Below are 21432 nucleotides of genomic sequence, written 5' to 3' on the forward strand. Positions count from 1 at the left end.
ATATAAGATTCCCTGGGCTTCTGTATGTGCTTCAACCATTTTATTCCTTCTTAAATGCCCTTTTACCAAGTAACTCAAGTAGACGACAGGGCGAAATAGACTCAGCGCTGACAGTGTCCTCCAGCTTCTGGTTGGTTTCTTCTGGATTCTACCAGTCAAGCTCAAACCCATGAGGATTAAGTCTCTGCTCTGCTGGTCCGTTACCTAATCCTTAGCTGACAGGAGATTTACTGAGCAATTCAGTTCCTTTTTCATCAAAACCAATGTTCATGCACACACACACACACACTCTAAACGACACTGAGGCAGTGCTGAGATACCATCATTCCAGTGAGATGTTAAACAGAGGTTCTGAATGATTTATCAGGTGGGTGTAAAAACTCCCATGGCACAAATCTGAACAAAAGTGGTGAAGTTTGTCCTTGGGCCAATAGTTCTATCCCAAAGCTTTTGGTGCCTATGTGCAGATCAGTTGCTGTGATGTCTGCAATACAACAGTGACAATACTTCAAAGTACTTGGCTGCAAAGTGCTTGGAGACAATGTGAATGGCTCATTATGAGACACAATTCATTCAGTTACTTCAGTTCAATTTATCTGCTTATTTTTGGCATTGAATTCACTCTCTTACTGCATTTCCAGTGCATACATTTAAATTACAGTAAAACTCTGACATATCCACTATGCAATTGTTTGGCATCTGGCTCACATGTCCCTCTAACACACCTGTGCTCCTGTTCCTGCCCTCTCTCTGGGGCCCAGGTTCCTGCACTCACACAGAAGTCATCAGGGCCCTGTTTTTCACACTCCCTTTAAACTCAACTGCTTCTGTTTCCTGCACTCTCTTGCAACTTATGGGTTCACTGGGAAAATTTATTATACTAGCGTACAGTATAACCTTTGAAAAAATGAATCAAAGGAATGTTGGAACATTAATGGGAAATAGCATTCAGTAGACTGGAAATTCAGCCAGTCCAGTGCTGGCCAAACCCCGAGCTTGTTGGATTAACTGTATTCTAATTTTTAATGTCAAATCTACTTTGAGTTATAATATACAAATACAAGTTTTTCAGATAATTTTGATTATAACTTGACAAGATCATCAAATTTGTCTGCTTGCAAGTTTAGTAAATACCATTAGCAGAGGACATCTTGCAAACTGCAATTAGCAACTAAAAATCCACAAGCTTAGGATGAAAAATCTAGTCATCAGCGAAATCGAATTCAGCAGGTTCATTTTAATGCCAGTTAGCTAAAATATACACCACAACATCTTTTTCCCTGTGGTATCTTTAATTTCACATAACCTTTGGGTCCAGTGTAGAAAGATGACAGATCCATAAGTTAGTGCAGATAGATTTTTATTTTTTTTAAAAAATGCATCATTACATGGATAAATCAGCACCATGTCTCTCAGACAAACCCGTTTCACTTTGAGGAAGTGAAGAAAATAAGGAGGCAGAATTCTTAAATGCTAAACATAACCTGCCAGGGGTACATACCTGCAGTTGTCTGATATGAAAACTAAGTTTGAGGTACAAAAGTTTTGCTAATTTTTAAGTTGAGAACTTAAAGCATGCAACATACAAGATCACACATCTAAAGACATGACATTTGAGTGCTTTGAAAAATCTGCAATGCCATTAAGACTGGGAAGTTATGTCTATCTGTGACTAGTTCTTGGCTGGGAGAGGCAGAGGCAGGGTGGGGGAGAAAGATGTGGTGGTCTGGGTGGATGGTACAAAACAAAACCAGCTGTCGTTATATTGCTGGATACCTTGAAAACCAGGCAACACCAGGGAACTGTTGGGCAACAGAAACACCTACAGTATGAAAAGAAAACCCCTTGTACTAGCTAAGCTGTGTTTCATGTACAAATGTTTACACGAAGCAGACACTTCCTGGGCCTTGTTCCGAAAACAATTTTTTAAATTAAACATACAAATATAGGGTCTAAGTGACATTCAGTTTCATTACACCAGCACTAAACCAAAATATCTTAAAAATAAGAAACAGATTTTCAAATTACAATTTACTCTGCATCTCCATGTTTGGAAATATTACAGAATGTGCAGTAGTCTTGTTCAAAGTCAAAACTACACAGTACATAAGGATCTTCTGCAGTGCAACCTTTACCACAATAACCTGCACAGTACTGAGTGAGAATACTTCCTCATAAATACAGGTCACTTCAAGCATAAACCCATCACTTTTAAGTATAAAAAGGGGCCCACATTACATAGGAAGATCACGCAGCTTTCATTAGAGAATACATTATTTCTTTTTTTTTTATAAAATACCCAATAATCGACCCTCCTAAACAAGGGTCAACATAAATAAAGCAAAAATACACAGACACAATGGGAAAGTTAAAATCTCACTCAAATGTTATTGTTAATTTATTTTTTTTACAATACAAGCTTGCCATATATTACAGAATGGAATGATAAAGTTGTCATTCTTTTAACTCAATTACCATAAATATTTAAAATCTAATTATCTTACATTTCATGGAAATTTCCTATAACAGCTACTGCTGTGTGCAAGGTGAAAGGCAGGCCCTTTCCCTTCCAAGAACAAGCGTAGTTAACGAGGATGCCGTAGTCGTCACTGTCAACCTTATGGGATGAGGTTTTGTTTGCCACAGTGGCATCATGTGGTTCTTTCCTGTGCCCGTGATGTCTTCCCACAAGCCCGCCCCGTTACCGAAGCCACAATGGGCGGTGAATTCAGCAGTGGTTAATCCAAGAAGAAAATGTTGTTAAACTGAGTCGCGCAGAGTTTCTTGACTTCCTCTGGATGGAGAACGAACAAGGGAAATGTCAAGGGCACTGACAATGCCAGCTTTTGCAGAGAGAATTGCCCAGCATCACATTCAAACTGCTTAAACATTTCTTGCATTACTAATCCTACCTCAGCAACGGAACACTACAAACCACCTCTTGCACTACCAGGGACTTGTTTCCAATTATGTTTTTTTGCACTCAGGTCTTGTTTTGCACTCTTTTTCTTCACTGCCTTGTATAATTTATATTCTGTGTGTTGTCTGTACCTACGTGCCTGTGATGCTGCTACAAGCTTTCATTGTACCTGTACCCTACTGTCCTTGGGCATGTGACAATAAACTCGACTTGACTCAATTACCCTTCAGAAGATACTACAATGGCTCGATTACTGTGTACACTGCTGGCACCACATTACATGCAAAATGTGATTGCAGAGGAGATTTACAGAGATGTACTGGAAGTGGAGCTGAGACAGAGGTGGGAAGTGCGGGGCTGGGGCACTGTCAGGTTGGAGGCTGTGCGGGGGAGATGGATGAGATGTGTGACATTGCAGGAGACAGTGGCTGGTGTTTGATGGTGGGGTCATGGTCCAGAGGTTGATATGAGAAGGTGTCTGAAAGCTGCCAACTGAACTGAGCAACTTATTTATTTTCCTGCTTAAAACCAACCTGCCTGACCAAACATCGGTCATCTGCCCCAATATTTCTTTAGATCATAGGAAACAGAAGCAGCACAAGGCCATGCAAATCCCTTACGCCTGCTGCGCTGTTCAATAACATCACGTTCACCGTTGGTCTTTCACCTTTGCTCCATTTTCCTGCACTAATCCCACATCTCCCGACTCCTATAACATCCAACATTCCACCCCTATTTTGAATATACTCAGTGACCGAGTCTACACAGCCCTCCTAGTTAAAGAATTCCAAAGATTAATAAGGGCAGGCACAGTACTGTAATGGTTAACGTAACACTATTTACAGCGCCAGCAACCCAGGTTCAATTCCGGCCACTGTCTGTAAGGAATTTGTACGTTCTCCCCGTGTCTGCGTGGGTTTCCTCCGGGTGCTCCGGTTTCCTCCCACATTCCAAAGACGTACAGGTTAGGAAGTTGTGGGCATGCTATGTTGGCGCCGGAAGCGTGGCGACACTTGCGGGCTGCCCCCAGAACACTCTATGCAAAAGATGTAATTCACTGTGTGTTTCGAATAACATAAAGATATCTTAAAAAAAATTTACTCTCAGGGTGAAGAAACTTCTCTGTCCTGAATGGCTGTACCCTTGAGACTGGACACTTACACCAGAGACACATCATGTCAACCCCCTTGAGAATTTATCTTTCATTAATTTCAGCTCTCACTTTTCTAAACTCTAGGGAGTATAGGACAGTCTGTTTGATCTTTCCTCATCGGGACAATCCCACTTCTTAATCCTAGGAATCAATCTGGTGAACGTTTGTTGCACTCCCCTTATCGCAGGTGTACACCTCCTTAGACCTGACCTGCACACAATATTCCAGGTGCAGTCTCACAAGGGTCCTACATAATTGGAGTAAGGTGTCCGTCTCATCTTGTACTTGTCTTCCTAAATGCTTTCTGTAGCTGCGTGTTAACTTTTAGTAACTCTAAGGATGCTGCCTGGATTAGAGGGCATGTGCTATGGAGAGAGGTTGGACAGGCCTGGGTTGTTATTCTCTGGAGTGACGGAGACTGAGGGGAGACCTGATATAAGTTTATAAGGCTATGAGAGGCATAGATAGAGTTAACAGCCGGTATCTTTTTCCCCAGGGTTGAAATGTCTAATACTAAAGGGCATGTATTTAAGATGAAAGGGGGTAAATTCAAAGACGTGCGGGGTAAGTTTTGTTTTACAGAGAGAGTGGTGGGTGCCTCAAATGTGCTGCCAAGGGTGGTGGTGGAGGCAGATACGATAGAGGCGTTTAAGAGGTTCTCAGATAGGCACATGAGTGTACAGAGAATGAAGGGATATGGGCATTGTGTAGGCAGAAGGGATTCATTTAGTGAGGCGTTTAATTAGTTCAGCACAGCATTGTGGGCTGAAGGGCCTGTTCCTGCACTGTACTGTTCTATGTTCTTGACTCATATACAAGGGTACCCAGGTCCGTCTGAACACCAAAACCTTGCAATCTTTCACCATTTAAAAGGTTTTCTGATTTTTTTAAAATTATGGATAATGCTCCTGTGAATCCCCCCAGGATGTTGTCCTACATCAAAGGTGCTTCATAAATACAAGTTGTTTATCTACAAATACTTAATCAATAACATTGCTGGAGGTGAATTTACATTTAAATAGAGAAGTAACATGATACTTGGAAAGTAAAACCCAGGATCTGAAACCTGTGATCTTTATCGGTGTTTAACAGATAGGTTCCTATATTAGGGCGTCCTTTATCACACATGCTTCAACATAAGGTTATACTTGAAACTTGAGCCAGGCTACATGACCCAAGCCTAGTGGGATCCAACTGGATGTGTTCAGTGAGGTCAATATTCTGCTAAAACAGTTCAAAGAAGGTTTCCTGGACTCTAGGACCTGGAATGGGCCGGTTGTTTGACGACGGAAGGTTGGATAAGGAAAGACTCGAGTCCGCTGGGGCTTAGGGACTTGATTGCAGCATGCATGATCTTAGAAGGCCTTGACAAAGATGAAGGTGTGGACTCTTTTCGAAAGAGAATTCAGAAATCAGAGCTGCAAAGGGACTTGGGAGTCCTAGTTCAGAATTCGCTGAAGGTTGACTTGCAGGTTGAGTTGGTAGTAAAGAAGGCAAATACAACGTTAGCATTTATTTTGAGAGGATGAGAACATAAAAGCAAGGATGTACTGCTGAGGCGTTATAAGGCGTTGGTGAAACTGCATTTGGAATATTGTGAGCAGTTTTGGGCCCCATATCTAAGGAAGGATGTGCCAGCCCTGGAGACGGTCCGGAGGAGGCTCACAAGAATAATCCTGGGAATGAAAGGATTTGAAATGAAAGCATTTGATGGCTCTGGGCCTGTACTCGGTCTGTTTCTGGCCCCTTCAGAAACCTACCAGATACTGAACATGGAGGGGATGTTTCCATCAGTGGGAGAGTCCAGGATCCAAGGGCACAGCCTCAGAATAAAGGGACGTCCCTTTAGAACTGAGATGAGGAGGAATTTCTTCAGCCAGAGGGTGGTGAATCTGTAGAATTCATTGCCACAGAGGGCTGTGGAGGCCAAGTCATTGGGCGTATTTAAGGCAGAGATCGATAGGTTCTTGATTAGTGAGGGCGTTAAGGGTTATGGGGAGAAGGCAGGAGAATGGGGCTGAAACAAAAAAAAAATCAGCCACGAGTGAATGGCAGAGCAGACTTGATGGGCTGAATAGCCTAATTCTGCTCCTATGTCTTATGGTCACAAATGGGACTAGGCATGGACTAGATGGGCCGAATGGTTCTAGGCATATCATCAGGTTGGCATGGACTAGATGGGCGAATGGCCTGCTTCTGTGCTGTAGTACTCTAATGACTCTACGATGAGGAAGAATCTAGAACTAGGTGGACACTGTTTAAAAAATAAGGGGAATGAGGATTTTTTTTCCCTCTCAGAAGATAATGAATCATTGGAACTCTCTTCTTGAGAGAACAATGCCGAGTCTTTGAATAGGTTTAAGGCAGAGGTTGATGGATTCTCCTGATAAGCAAGGGGGTGAGAGGTTACCATGAGAAGATGGGAATGCAGAATTGAAGTCACAGTCAGGTCAGGCACGATCTTATTAAATGGAGAAGCAGACCCGAGGGGCTGGGTGAGCTACCCCTGCTCTTCAGTCATTTGTTCAACTTGGGCAGTGCCAGCACAGCCTGCTACCTTATACAGGTCAGGATGATTTGTTCAGTATTACCACACGTGGCCTCTGTTCGTGATCAATGTCAATGTACGTCCAACCTGGTTGGCCTTCTCTGCAATCACCTCCAGCTTAGGAACGGGGGAAGTCCTGGCCGTGGGTCAGATTTAGGTCAGCTGTGGTCAGGCTGGGCTTTCACTTCACCCGAGCAGACCTCCACCCGAAACACTCAACCCTTTCGGTTTTGCCCAGAACTTGGAACTCAATATCTCACCAAGAGGTCGAGGCAAGCATTTCAAGGAGAAGCAAGATAAACACTGGAAGGAGAGAGGCTATGAAGATGGGGGGAGATGGACCTTTCTGATTTCCTAAGCTAACGAAGCGGACAGGATGTACAAGGTCATCAACTCTTTATTCAACTGTCCGCATGTTAACGATGAGATGGGAGATGATTACTGAGGATGGGGCTGCTATACAGACACTTGATATCAAGTCCAAAGCACAGAAAGAGACCGCTCAGCCCAACTGGCCCATACCAACATCAATGCCCCAAGTGACCCTCTATCTCATGTCATCCACACAGCCCCTCCCCTTCCAGTGTTTCTCTAGTTCTTCTTAACAGCCTCTCTGCCATTTGCCTCAACCTCTCCCTACAGTACCCAGATCTAAATTCCAGGCTCCACACCACATCTTTCCTGGAAAGGCCACAGAAGGAATACAAGACAATTTCCCAGAACGTTATCAGGGTTGAGGAGAGGTCAAAGTTAGATCTGTTCTCCCAACTCGCCGTTTTTTTTTTACAAAAGTGAGTTTTTAAAATGGAGAGAGAAATTTATTTAGTTGACGAACCATGAGTGGGCATAGATTTACAATTACCGGCAACTTTTAGAGGCCGCCTGCACCTGTCGCGTGTGTGTGAGTGTGAGTGTGAGAGAGAGAGAGAGAGAGAGAGAGAGTGTGTGAGAGAGAGTGTGTGTGAGTGAGAGACAGTGTGAGTGTGCGTGAGAGTGTGTGAGACAGAGAGAGGGAGACAGAGTGCGTGTGCGTGAGAGTGTGTGAGACAGAGAGAGGGAGACAGAGAGCGTGTGCGTGTGTGAGGGAGACAGAGAGCGTGTGCGTGTGTGAGGGAGACAGAGAGAGGGAGACAGAGAGAGGGAGACAGAGAGAGGGAGACAGTATTTTGTTCTCTCAGTGAGTCGATGGGATCGGGAATATTATAGAATACCACCTGATAAGGGTGTGGAAGCTGATTCTATCAATAATTTTAAACAGGAGGGGACAGGTACTCCTGTTCGGGGGAACTTACCAAGGTCATGGATGAAGAGCAACAATACAGGATTAGGCACAAGAATGAAGGGCTGAATGACCTCTTTTTATGCTGGAATTAAGCAAGTTCCATTGACACTGCACTCTCCAGGTGTTAATTCCTGGGCATTAACCTATCGGATGACCTGTCCTGGGCCCAGCACACAGATGCAATCACAAGGAGGGCACACCAATATCTTTACTTTCTTAGCAGTTTAGGGGGGCTTGGCTTGTCACCGAACATAGAACATTACAGCACAGTACAGGCCCTTCAGCCCACAATGGTGTGCCGACATTTTAACCTACTGAAAGATCAATCTAACCCCTCCCTCCCTCCCATATAGCCCTCCATTTTTCTATCATCCATGTGCCTAAGAGTGTCTTAAATGTCCCTAATGTATCTGCCTCTACCAACACCCCGGCAGCATGTTTCACGCACCCACCACTCTCAGTGTAAAACAAAAACTTACCTCTGACATTCCCCTTATACCTTCCTCCATTCACCTTAAAATGATGCCCCCTCGTGTTAGCCATTGTCACCCTGGGAAAAAGTCTCTGACTGTCCACTCGATCTATGCCTCATCATCTTGTTCACCTCTATCAAGTCCCCTCTCACCCTCCTTCTCTCCAAAGAGAAAAGCTCTAGTTCGCTCAACCTATCCTCATAAGACATGCTCTCCAATCCAGGCAGCATCCTGGTAAATCTCCTCTGCGCCCTCTCTAAAGCTTCCACGTACTTTCTAATAGTGAGGTGACCAGAACTGAACACAATACTCTAAGTGTGGTCTAACCAGGGTTTTATAGAGCTGCAGCATTCCGTCGCAGCTCTTGAATTCAATCCCCTGACTAATAAAGGCCAACACGCCATACACCTTCTTAACAAACCTATCAACTTGCGCAGCAACTTCGAGGGGTCCAAGTCCATAGATCCGAAGATCCCTCTGTTCCTCCACACTGCTAAGAATCCTGCCATTAACCTTGTATTCTGCCTTCAAAGTCGACCTTCCAAAAGTGAATCACTTCACACTTTTCCAGGTTGAACTCCATCTGCCGCTTCTCAGCCCAGGTCTGCATCCTATCAATGTAACCCTAGACAACCTTCTACACTACCCACACCACCATCAACCTTTGCGTCATCTGCAAACTTACTAACCCACCCTTCCACATCCTCATCCAAGTCATTTATAAAAATCGCAAAGAGCAGGGGTCCCACAACAGATCCCTGTGGAACACGACTGGTCACCGACCTCCAGGCAGAATGTGCTCCATCTACAACCACCCTCTGCCTTCTATGGGCAAGCCAATTCCAAATCCACACAGCCTAGTTTCCCTGGATCCCACGCCTCCCGACCTTCTGAATGAGCCTATCATGGGGAACCTTATCAAACGCCTTACTGAAGTCCATATACACCACATCCACTGCTCTACCCTCACAGAGCCCTGCTGACTATCCCTAATCAAACTATGCTTCTCCAAATGCTCATAAATCTAAATCCTATTCCAAAGAATCTTTTCCAATAATTTGCCTACTACTAAGGCTCACTGGTCTGTGATTCCCAGAGTTATCCCGACTCCCTTTCTTGAACAAAGGAATAACATTTACCACCCTCCAATCATCTGGTACTACTCCTGTGGCCAGTGAGGACACAAAGATCATCGCAAAGGGCTCAGAAATCTCTTACCTCGCTTCCCATAGTATCCTGGGATATATCCCGTCCGGCCTTGGGGACTTATCTATCCTAATGTTTTTCAAAAGTTCCAGCACATCCTCCCTCTTAACATCGACATGTTCTAGCTTATCAGCCTGTTTTACGCTGTCCTCACAAATGTCGTTCTCTCTCACAGGTGAATACTGAAGCAGAGTATTCATTAAGGACCTCCCCTACCTTCACTCTAGTCATCCTCCTGCTCTTCACATACGAGTAGAACACCTTGGGGTTTTCCTTAATCCTACTCACGAAGGCCTTCTCATGCCCCCTTCTAGCTCTCTTACGTCCATTCCTAAGCTCCTTCCTGGCCACCTTGTAACTCTAACAAACTTCTACCGACGCACTGTTGAAAGTATCCTGACTGGTTGCATCACGGTCTGGGGTGGCAATTCAAATGCGCAGGAATGTAAGAAGCTGCAGAGAGTAGTGGACTCTGCCCAATACATCACAGGCACATCCCGTCCCACCATCGGTAGTATCTACATAAGGTGCTGCCTCAAGAAGACAACATCCATCATCAAAGATCCCCACCATCCGGGACGTGCCATCTTCTCGATGCTACCATTGGGCAGGAGGTACAGAAGCCTGAAGTCCCACACCACCAGGTTCAGGAACAGCTACTTCCCTTCAACCATTCGGTTCTTGAACCAACCGACACAACCCTAATCACTACAGTTTAGCAACACTATAACCACTTTGATCACTTTGTGCTAAAATGACTTTATTTTTGTTCTAATTGTGTTCTTTCTTGTAAAACTTGTGCATAATTTATGTTTAATTTATGTTTTTCTTGTGAACGCTGCTTATCTGATGTTATGTGCCTGTGATGCTGCTGCAAGCAAGTTTTGGAGGACTGGAAAATCACAAATGTTACTCCACTCTTTAAGAAGGGAGGGAGGCAAAAGACAGGATATTATAGGCCAGTTAGCCTGACTTCAGTGGTTGGTAAGATGTTAAGAGTCCATTATTAAGGATGAGGTTTTGGGGTACTTGGAAGCTCATGATAAAATAAGCCGAAGTCAGCATGGTTTCCTTAAGGGAAGATCTTGCCTGACAAATCTGTTGGAATTCTCTAAGGAAGTAACAGGCAGGATAGATAAAGCAGAGTCAGTGGATGTTGTTTACTTGGATTTTCAGAAGGCCTTTGACAAGGTACCACACACGAGGCTGCTAAACAAGATAGGAGCCCATGGTATTACAGGAAAGGTACTAGCATGGATAGAAGATCGGCTGACTGGCAGAAGGCAAAGAGTGGGAATAAAGGGGGCCTTTTTTGGTTGGCTGCCAGTGACTAGTGGTGTTCCCCAGGGGTCGGTGTTGGGTCGACTACTTTTCACGTTATACGTTAATGATCTGGATGACGAAATTGAGGGCTTTGTGGCCAAGTTTGTGGATTATACAAAGATAGGTGGAGGGGCAGGTAGTGTTGAGGAAGCAGGGAGTCTGCAGAAGGACTTGGACAGGTTGGGAGAATGGGCTAAGAAGTGGCAGATAGAATACAGGTACGGAAGTGTAGGGTCAAGCACTTTGGTAGAAGGAATAAAGGCATAGACTATTTTCTAAACAGGGAGCGAATTCAGAAAATCAGAGGTGCAGAGGAACTTGGGAGTCCTAGTGCAGGATTCCCTAAAGGTTAACTTGCAGGTTGAGTCGGTAGTAAGGAAGGCAAATGCAATGTTAGCATTCATTTCGAGAGGATTAGAATATAAAAGCAAGGATGTAATGCTGAGGCTTTATAAGGCGTTGGTCAGACCACATTTGGAGTATTGTGAGCAGTTTTTGACCCCATATCTAAGGAAGGACGTGCTGGCATTGGAGAGGGTCCAGCGGAGGTTTACAAGAATGGTCCCAGGAAGGAAAGGGTTAACATATGAGGAGTGTTTGATGGCTCTGGGTCTGTACTCGGAGCTTAGAAGGATGAGGGGGGATCTCATTGAAACCTACTGAATATTGAAAGGCCTGGATAGAGTGGACGTGGAGAGGATGTTTCCAGTAGTGGGAGAGTCTAGGACCAGAGGGCACAGCCTCAGAATAGAAGGATGTCCCTTTAGAACAGAGATGAGGAGGAATTTCATCAGCCAGAGGGTGGTGAATCTGTGGAATTCATTGCCACGGACGGCTGTGGAGGCCAAGTCATTGGGTGCATTTAAAGCAGAGGTTGATAGGCTGTTGAATAGTAAGGGCGTCAAAGGTTACGGGGAGACGGCAGGAGAATGGGGTTGAGAGGGAAAAATAAATCAGCCATGATGGAATGGCGGAGCAGACTCGAAGGGCCAAATGGCCTAATTCTGCTCCTATGTCTTATGGTCTTTTTCATTGCATCTGAACTTGTGCATGCGACAATAAACTTGACTTTGACTTTGAGATGTAATTCCAAGAACTTCCACTCACCGTTAACTTCAATTAGATTTGCGTTCTTTTGACTCAAAATGACGTAAAGCTCGCGTTGATCGGATTTTTTGCCAACGACCCAATAATCCGTCATCGCCTTGGCAATGACCTCTTCGTCCTCGTCAGCTCTGAGGAAAAAAAAACATACAAGTAAAATAAACGACAGACGACGTTTCTCCTCAATCACCCGGTCGTCGTTGGAAGGCGTTAATTGATGAAAACACAGGCAGCACCTTGAGAAATCGCTGTTAATGTCCCCCAGGATCTTCATGAGATCGGGGTGGACTGAGGTCAGGGACAGGCTGGCTGTTTTACGCATGTGGATGGTTGTCTTCTCGGCCAGGTTCATGTGGTTGAAGTAAATATATTTAAAGTGAGGTTCTTTTTCAGGCCTGCAAGAAAAAGGATTAAAGTTTTGTAATTGCGAAGGGTACCTGCTGTCATTTCTTTCTCGAATTAACTGACATGCAAGTACAGGTTCTACCTCACAGCTCCCCCCACCCTTCCCCATCCTGCTCTGCAACTGGGTCTCCCCACTAACCCACCACAATGGCAGCAGCTACATGGGTACACCACCACCTACAGGTTCCCCTGGCCATTCCACATCGCCCTCACGAGGAAATACTTCACCATTCCTTCAACGTTACTTAACTGGTCGTAGGCCTTTGAGTACAGGAGTTGAGACGTCACGTTACAGCTGTACAAGACGTTGGCGTGACCACATTTGGAGTACTGTGCGCAGTTCTGGTCGCCCAGCTATAGGAAGGATATCGCAGAGCAGGATAGGGAACAGAAAAGATTCACCAGGATGTTGCCGGGACTGGACGGCTCGAGTCACAAGGAGAGGCTGGACAGGCTAGGATTGTTTTCCCTGGAGCGCAAGAAGCCAAGGGGTAACCTTATGGAGGTTTATAAAATCATGAGGGGCATCGATAAGGTGTATGGTCTCAATCTTTTTTCCAGGATAGGGGAGTCTCAACCTAGAGGGCATAGCTTTAGGGTGGGGGAGAGATTTAAAGGGGACCCGAGGGACAAGTTCACTCCCCCCCCCCCCCCACACAGAGGGTGGTAGGTCTATGGAACGAGCTGCCAGAAGAACTGGTAGAGGCGGGTACAGTTACAATGTTTAAAGGCATTTAGACAGGTCCATGGATAGGAAAGCTTTAGAGGGATACAGGCCAAATGCAGACAAATGGGACAAGCTCAGGTCGGCATGGTGGTTGGGCTGGTATAACTCTATCCTCCAATTCCCATCCCCAGTTCCGACCCTTCCACCCACTCGGTGCTGGCTGCTTGGGTCTGTCACTCCTACACCGACCTTTAAAGATGCAGTAAACGATGAGAGTGAGCTAGTAAAACAACAGAAGCTGATAAGAGTGAGTGAGTTGTGTTGGACATAACCAACGTCATCAGCAGCAATGTCACCTGCGGAGAGCAGTGGACTCTGCCCAGTACATCACGGGCACATCCCTCCCCACCATTGGGAGTATCTACAGGAGGTGCTGCCTCAAGAAGACAACATCCATCAAAGGTCCCCACCATCCGGGCCGTGCCATCTCCTCGCAGCTCCCATCGGGCAGGAGGTACAGAAGCCTGAAGTCCCACACCACCAGGTTCAGGAACAGCTACTTCCCTTCAACCATTCGGTTCTTGAACCAACTGGCAAAACCCTAATCACTACAGTTTAGCAACACTATGACCACCTTGCACTAAAATGGACTTTTTTGTTCAAATTGTGTTCTTTCTTGTAAAAATTATGTATTAAACAAACATAAATTATGCTTTTCTTGTGAATGCTGCTTATCTGCTGCTACGTGCTTGCGATGCTGCTGCAAGTAAGCTTTTCATTGCGCCTGTGGATATGACAATAAACTCGACTTTGACCTGCCTAACACACGTAGAGAGCTCTGCCGGGCTGGAGTGCGGAGAGAGAAGCTGTCGAGAAGGGAAACCTAGAGACAGGGAGGGTGAGAAGCAGACAAGTGGTGTGTCCATACTGGGTCACCATCACTGCAGCACGGAGGAAGACAACAGACTGGGAAACGGGAGCAGCGATGCCCGTTATCTGACTGAGCTCGCCCAAGTGAAACCACCATGTAACCTTCACAAATCCAGAGGTAACATCGTAGATCCACCAGTAACTACAAGCTTTAATTTCAAATTTCATAAATTTCAATACATTTTAAATTTAAATTTCAATAAAAATTTACATTTCAATATATCTTAGATTTCCTGAGACAATATTCCAAACTAAATGTAACATGATGCTCACGTGTCAGTAATACCTCGCTGGCATCCATATCGAATAAGCCGTATTTAGAGCTGTCTTGCTTCCTTAGCAGAGCACCATAGGTTCAAGTGCCACTCCAGAGACTAGAGCACAAAAGTTTACACTGGCGCTGCCGGGACAGTACGGAAGGAGTGCTGCACAGTCAGAAGGGCCGTCTTCCAGATGACTTGCCCTAGCTGTTCTTACATCGTCTTAAAGAAGCGGGGGGAGGGGGGGGGGGTGAACTGACCAGCAATATCCCTCAATTAGAGGGATCTGGTCATTGCTGCTTGTTATGCACAGTGTTCCCTACAGCACAACACAGGCTACACCTAAAAGCACTCCTGAGTTGTAAACCACTTTAGAATATTGTGAAAGGGTTGAATAAATGCATTATTTTCAGGACTGTAAACCACAAAACTGGTATTGTTAAAAAGTATTGCATAGATCTTCTGGACTCAGCAGATCCAACAATGCAATCATCAAAAATAAACAGCTGGCATCCATTTCACACTACACTTAAAAAATTAATTAACAACAAAGGTGATTCTGGATATCGGGTAACAGGACACCAGTCCTGTTAAAAACACTTCTGATGACCATGAACAAACCCTCACAAACTGGGCCATTAGTTCCCAGTACAATTTTAGGTGGAGTCAGTCATAACGAAAGGCCTTGGGGTATCCAAACACTGCTCAGATGTATTGATAAAACGACCAGATCATGATCCGTGTCACACCGGGAACTGAGGCTGGGCCTTAACATTGGGGAATTCCATTCATTTCTAACCTTCAAGCTACGAAGTCAAGACACTCATACAGGCTGCATACACCCAAGTACACATCACATCCACTTGCCAACAACCCTGCTGAAATTTTCAGTTATTTGGAACATAGAACAGTACAGCACAGGAACAGGCCCTTTGGCCCAGTATGTCTGTGCAGACCATGATGTTAATCCAAACTAATCCCATCCTCCACATGGTCTATATCCTTCCATTCACTGCCTGTTCAGATCCTTTTCCAATTATTGTAAGTTTGCTCATTTTTTTAAAAATATAATTTCAAGCTCCTTGCTCTTGGGTAAAGTGACAGAGAGCCGATACCATGTTCCCTCATTTGCTCCCTACAGCAAGGAAATGTTATGTACAAATATCAGACGACTAAGGGAAAACTTGATTGAGATGTTTAATGTTAGGAAGGCTCAGGTGACACAGAAGTTGTTTTAAGTCATGCTTTTTCTGACTTCTGAATGTTCTAAAGTGATCCTCAGAGGATGAATGCAGATTGCGAGCAATTTTTGTGGGGGTGTGTACATGGAACAAGCACTGGAGGAAATGCTAGAGGCGGGTACAACTACAACGCTTAAAGGACATTTGGACAGGTTCATGGAAAGGAAATGTTTAGAGGGATATGGGCCAAATGCAGGCAAACGGGGCTAGCTCGGGAAGGTACCTTGGCCGGCATGGACGTGAAGGGCCAAAAGGCCTGTTTCCGTGCTGTGTAACTCTATGACTATGAATTTCCCAAGAACATTGTGGGAGCAGCTCCCGTCGGGCAGGAGGTACAGAAGCCTGAAGTCCCACACCACCAGGTTCAGGAACAGCTACGTCCCTTCAACCATTCTGTTCTTGAACCAACCTGCACAACCCTAATCACTAGAGTTTAGCAACACTATGACCACTTTGCACTAAAACGTCCTTTGTATTTTTTTGTTCTAATTGTGTTCTTTCTTGTAAAAATTATGCATAATTTATGTTTATGTTTTTCTTGTGAATGCTGCTTATCTGATGCTATGTGCCTGTGATGCAGCTGCAAGTATGTTTTTCATTGCACTTGTGCATTTGACAATAAACTCTACTTGACTTGACCAGGAGAACTGCAACGTTTCAAGATAGCGGCTCAGCGTGACAATTTTGGATGGGGAATAAATGCTTGTCAGTGACTCCCAGATCTCTGAAAAAGCCTCGGTGCAAATCTACCAGAATAAATAGTTGCATTTACTTCATCCTCAGTATCTAAGTGGGTAAATGAGTAAAGGTGGTACTCATTTCAAGAGAGCTGTTCAGGACAACGCAATACATCACAAGGAATTAACCACATGTGTCAAACCAGGCTGTGGTGTCATCCAGTGAGGAACAGTCCTATTCCCAAAAGCCTACCTTGTTCTAAATTTCCAAAGGGCTTTGGTGAGATTACACCTGGAGCTGCAGGCTGTGTTTTTATAAGGTATATTATTGTCTTGAAACAAAGCATGGCTCAATTGACTCCTGGGATGGAGGAGTAAAGGTTGGGTAGATTGGGCCTATCTTCTCTGCAGTTAAGAGTGAGAGGTTGTCTTACAGAAACACAAGGGTTTCTTCAAGGGTTTGAAAGGGCAGTTTCTGGGGTAATCTGGAACCAAGAGGCATAGTCTCAGTTTAAGGGATGGGAAGGGGATTGCCCAACCATCTCTGAATCCTTTCATCACTTGAATCTGCTCTTAAATGTTGGCCTGGCCTCTGTTTAGGTACTAAGTCCTTTCAGAAATCCACAGCCTAAAACTCTGGGGGGGGAAGAATCTCTGGATTGTTCGACCCAAATCTCTTACCCTGAACCGACATCACCTTAAAAAAAAAGCAGGGATCATCTAATCATCGCCCCAGTCCTGCTTGTGGGATTTTGCTGTGCAAAATTTAGCTGCCGCATTTCCTACATCACAACAGTGACTACATTTCACTACATCCCATTGGCAGTGAAATACTTCAAATGTCCCAACACCATTAGAGGTGGAATATAAATCCAAGTCTTTTATTAAAATAAATCTTGTTCCTTCTCTTTAGTGTTGCCTGTCACTCTCATTAAATCATTCAGTGATTGCCATGTGCTCCAGGGCAACAGCTGCTGGCTTTGCCAACACACTGATGTCCATGCTTCACACATACCTCCTCCCACCCCTCTTCATCAGCCCCCACTGGTATCTCCTTCCTTTCACACATTTAGTGTCCACACAACCACTCTGAGTGAAGAGGTCTCCCCTGAATTCCCAATCACGTCTTCGGATACTTTTGGTCCCTAGTTCTAGGGTTGCCCTGGTGGAAACACCTTTGCCATCGTCTTTTGCAAACTTGAGGGTGTCTAATAAGCCATCAAAAGCAAAATGCTGGAAACTGGAAACAAAAGCAAGTGCGGAAAACACGCAGCAAATAAGGCGACAAGTTTTCCCAAGTTCCTTGCTGGATTATTATGTGAAATTCTTGGATGGGTCATCCACTCAAAATATTTACTGTTTCATCACCTACAAATGTGCCTCGTCTGTAATTTTTTTTTACAGCATTTTATTTCAGGTTGTTGGTCTCTCATTCTGTTCTCTTCTACCTGAATGTATCATCTTTCTCTCCACCCAATCGTATCCTTTCATAATCTCAAAGACCTGTGTCAGGGCTGTTCAGTCCACCAGCAAAGCCCAGCCCTCTCTATGTTTAAAGCACACATTTCCTGTGTAATTACATTTGCTACTCTTTGTATCAATATGGTATACCATTTCCAAATGGTACTCTGTCACTGCGTTCTAATTAGCCAGAAATTCACAACCCATTTTATCTCACTTACTTACTACAACACTGGAGGTTCATTTGGAGACAAGAGACTGCCGATGCTGGAACCTGGAGCAACAAACAAACAAATGATCTGCTGGAGGAACTCAGCGGGTCGAGCAGCATCTGTGGAAGGAAGTGTCGACAGTTTGGATCAAAGTCCCGATTCAGGGTTTTGACTCAAAACGTCGACAGTTCCTTCCCCCACAGATGCTACTCGACCTGCTGAGTTCCTCCAGTAGATTGTTTTATTGTTACAGGTTATTTGGCCCATTATATTCATTCCGGCCACCAGCAGATTAATCCCATTATCCCTCTCTTTTCCCTGTATTCCAACTTATTCTCTCTCACGTGCCCATCAACTCCCTTTAGATTCTTTTGCCACTCACCTACTCCAAGGGATAAGTTATAGTAGCCTAATAAGCTGCTGTGGATAAACCCCCGCAGTCACAGAACTTTCAAACCTGCAAACTGCAGACAGCACCAGGGGTCAGGATGGAACCTAGGACCCTGGAACTGTGAGGCAGAGGCACTAACCACTGCACCACCATGCTGCCCTGATGCGTCACTGTCCAGTCTGAACGTATCGTTCCAGCGCCCAGAGTCTGCTTGTACTCACGCGGAGAGCCGCTTGTTGGCATTGAACTGTTCACAGATGTCTGATGCCAGGAGTGTGAGCTGAGGCCCCACGAGATTGTCCAGTCTCTGGCAGAACTCTCTGGTCAGATCCACTGAGGCTAAGGAGAAGCAAAGCAATCACATCAACTACACCAATGGTCCGAGTCATTGAGAGGCACAGAGTCATACAGCACATGGTCAGGCCCTTCAGCCCCTCATGTCCATACTGACCACCAAGTATTCATCTAAAGGATGCAAGGGCTTTGGGAAACAGGCATGAATGTGGAGCTGAAGACATGCCAGGCTGCCAGAGCCTCAAGGGGCTGAATAGCTTGCAGTTGAAACTCTAGTCCGGCACCCTTGGCCCCTGATTGGTGCCAGACCGCAGAAAATGTGCTGAGAACCCCCTACGTAAACACACGGCTTGCCAATACACTCTATATTTATCGCTACATCATAAAAAGTGGAATAAAGCTTCAAACAGAAAACTATTAATGCCGTAAGAAATAGTTTTTATTGTTTCATGAAGTATTCGGAGAATGCCGTGTCAGTTTCCAAAGCAAATCCCACAAGTGGCCTCACTCTGAACTGGCAGCCTGCAATCATTGTCCTTGACAAACTCGTTTAGTTTTCTGTATACATCCGTGTTTATTTATTTGTTTTCCACGTAAGTTCTGTAAGAGCATATTTTTATTCCTTATCTCAATTTTTGCTAATAGAGAAAAAATTTAGCTGACGAAGCCGCCCTGGTGATCACTCTGAACTAATGGTGCCAGATTCAAAACACGCCAGACCACAGGAGTTGCTGGACGAAAGAGTTTCAACCTGTATTGCTGCTCCTCTTTCTCCTGCTACACCCAAACAGTGCGAATCCACAAGAGGAGTGGGGTTTTAGGCAAGGGGGCAGAAGGATCCAGAAACAAACAAAACTGCAGATGCTGGAATCTGAAACAAAACAGAAGTGCCAGAAGAACCCGGCAGTCAAGCAGCATCTGTGGAAAGAGGGAACACCGAAGGGAGGAGATTGCTGGGGCTCTGACAGAGAGTTTTGTATCTTTGTTAGCCACAGGTGAAGTGCCAGAAGACTAGAGAATAGCTAAATATTGTCCGCTTATTCAAAAATGGCAGCAAGTGCAAGTCTGGAAACTATAGACCAGTGAGCCTTACATCAGTGGTAGTAAAGTTGTTGGAAGGCCGAATTTATGTTCACTTGGAAAGGCAGAGACTGATTAGGAGTCAGCGTGGTTTTTGTGACTGAATTTTTTTTGAAAAGGTTACCAAGGTAGGGCGGCAGTTGTTTCCTTTATGGACTTTGTTAAGGCTTTTGACAAGGTTCCGCATGGTAGGCTGGTCCAGAAGGTTAAGGCACAAGGTGTGTTGGTGAATCGGATTCAAAATTGGCTGCCTGATAGAAGGCAGAGGATAGTGGTGGGTGGATGTTTCTCTGACTGGAAATCCGTCACGTGGTGTATCGCAGGGATCGGCGCTGGGACCTTTGTTATTTGCAATAGAGAATGTAGGGGCTATGATTAGTAAATTTGCAGGCGACACGAAAACTGCTGGAGTTGCAGACAGTGAAGATGCCTGTTTAAAGAGATGGTGGTACATGGATCAAGCTGGAAAGTTGGGCAGAGCAGTGGGAGGTGGAGTTTAATCCAGTCAAGTGCGAGGTAATGCACTTTGGTAAGTCAAATTCTGATAGGAGGTATAGAGTAAATGGCAGGGACTTTAGGACCGTTGACGTACAGAGGCATCTTGGGGTCCAAGTTAATAGCTCCTTGAAAGAGGCAATACAGGTGGACAGAGTAGTGAAAAAGACTTTCGGTATGCTTGCCTTCATAGGGCAGATGCCATTTAAGAGTTGGGACGTCATGTTGCAACTGTACAAAGCTTTGGTTAGACAGCATATGGCTTACTGTGTACAGTTCTGATCGCCACACAAGACGGGTGTGGTAGCAATAGCGAGAGTGCAGAAGACACTCACCAGGGTGCGCTGTGGTTATAAGAAGACATTGGATAGACTGGGTTTGTTCTCACTGGAACGCGAGAAGCTGAGGGGTGAACTTTATAGAAGTTTACAAAATTATGAGGGGCACATATAAAGTAGATATTCAGAATCCCTCTCCTAGGGCAGGAGTTTAAAACTAGAGGGCACAGGTTTAAGGTGAGAAAGGAGAAATTTATAGGAGATCTGAGGGGTAAGTTTTTCCACACAGAGGGTGGTGAATATTTGTAAGAAGCCGCCAGAGGAAGTGGTGAAGCCAGGTACAATTACAAGGTACTTGGATAGGAAGGGAATAGAGGGATGTGGGCCTGATGCGTGGATCATGGTCAGCATGGACAGGTGGGCCCCAAGGACACGTTTCCTTGCTGTATGTTTCTATGAATCCAGTCTCAACAACCCAGTCAGTTTCACAGAACTGGAACAGCGGAGAAATCTCCGAGAGAGAGAGAGATTTGGAAAAGGATGATGAGGCACTAAGTAACAAGTAGATGGAGAGATTTGAGCACAAAATGAGGATTTTTAAAGTTCAAGGTGTTGCGACATAAATCAGCAAAGGGGGAGAGAACAGTCCAATGTCAAATAATTCTTCTTGCAAGAGTGATCAATGTGTCATATGAAAACCTCAGGTGAAGTAGAGGAAAAAGTCCTAGGAAGTTTAAGGAAATAAATCAAATATTTCTACAGGGGAAGGGAGTGTACTATGGGGTTGAGGAACCATTTTATTCATCTGTTTATCATGGTAAGTTGGTAAATTAATTTATTATTGTCACATGTACTGAGGTACAGTGAAAAACTTTGTTTTGCATGCCATCCATACAGGTCGTTTCATCACATCAGTGCATCGAGGTAGTACAAGGGAAAAGCAGTAACGGAATGCAGAATAAAGTGTTGCAGTTACAGAGAAAGTGCAGTGCAGGCAGACAATAAGGTGCAAGGCCATGATAAGGTAGATTG

At 44.8% G+C, this 21432-nt stretch overlaps 1 protein-coding gene across 3 annotated transcripts in view; it reads right to left on the minus strand.

Annotated features, from left to right (window-relative positions):
* Positions 1–1345: 1345 nt before the first annotated feature.
* Positions 1346–21432, minus strand: part of ccz1 (CCZ1 homolog, vacuolar protein trafficking and biogenesis associated) — a 46061-nt gene continuing 25974 nt past the window's right edge. For 2 of the 3 annotated variants that reach the window (XM_052020844.1, XM_052020845.1), the window contains exons 14-17: positions 18475–18592; positions 12246–12404; positions 12013–12140; positions 1353–2794 (exon numbers count right to left, since the gene is read on the minus strand). In XM_052020844.1, the coding sequence (XP_051876804.1) occupies positions 2739–2794; positions 12013–12140; positions 12246–12404; positions 18475–18592 (461 nt within the window). In that variant the 3' untranslated portion in view covers positions 1353–2738. Of the gene's footprint in view, positions 2795–12012; positions 12141–12245; positions 12405–18474; positions 18593–21432 lie in introns of all 3 variants that reach the window. The other variant, XM_052020843.1, reaches the window with a different exon arrangement.

This window comes from Pristis pectinata, chromosome 8 (assembly GCF_009764475.1).
Source record: "Pristis pectinata isolate sPriPec2 chromosome 8, sPriPec2.1.pri, whole genome shotgun sequence".
Lineage (NCBI taxonomy): Eukaryota > Metazoa > Chordata > Chondrichthyes > Rhinopristiformes > Pristidae > Pristis > Pristis pectinata.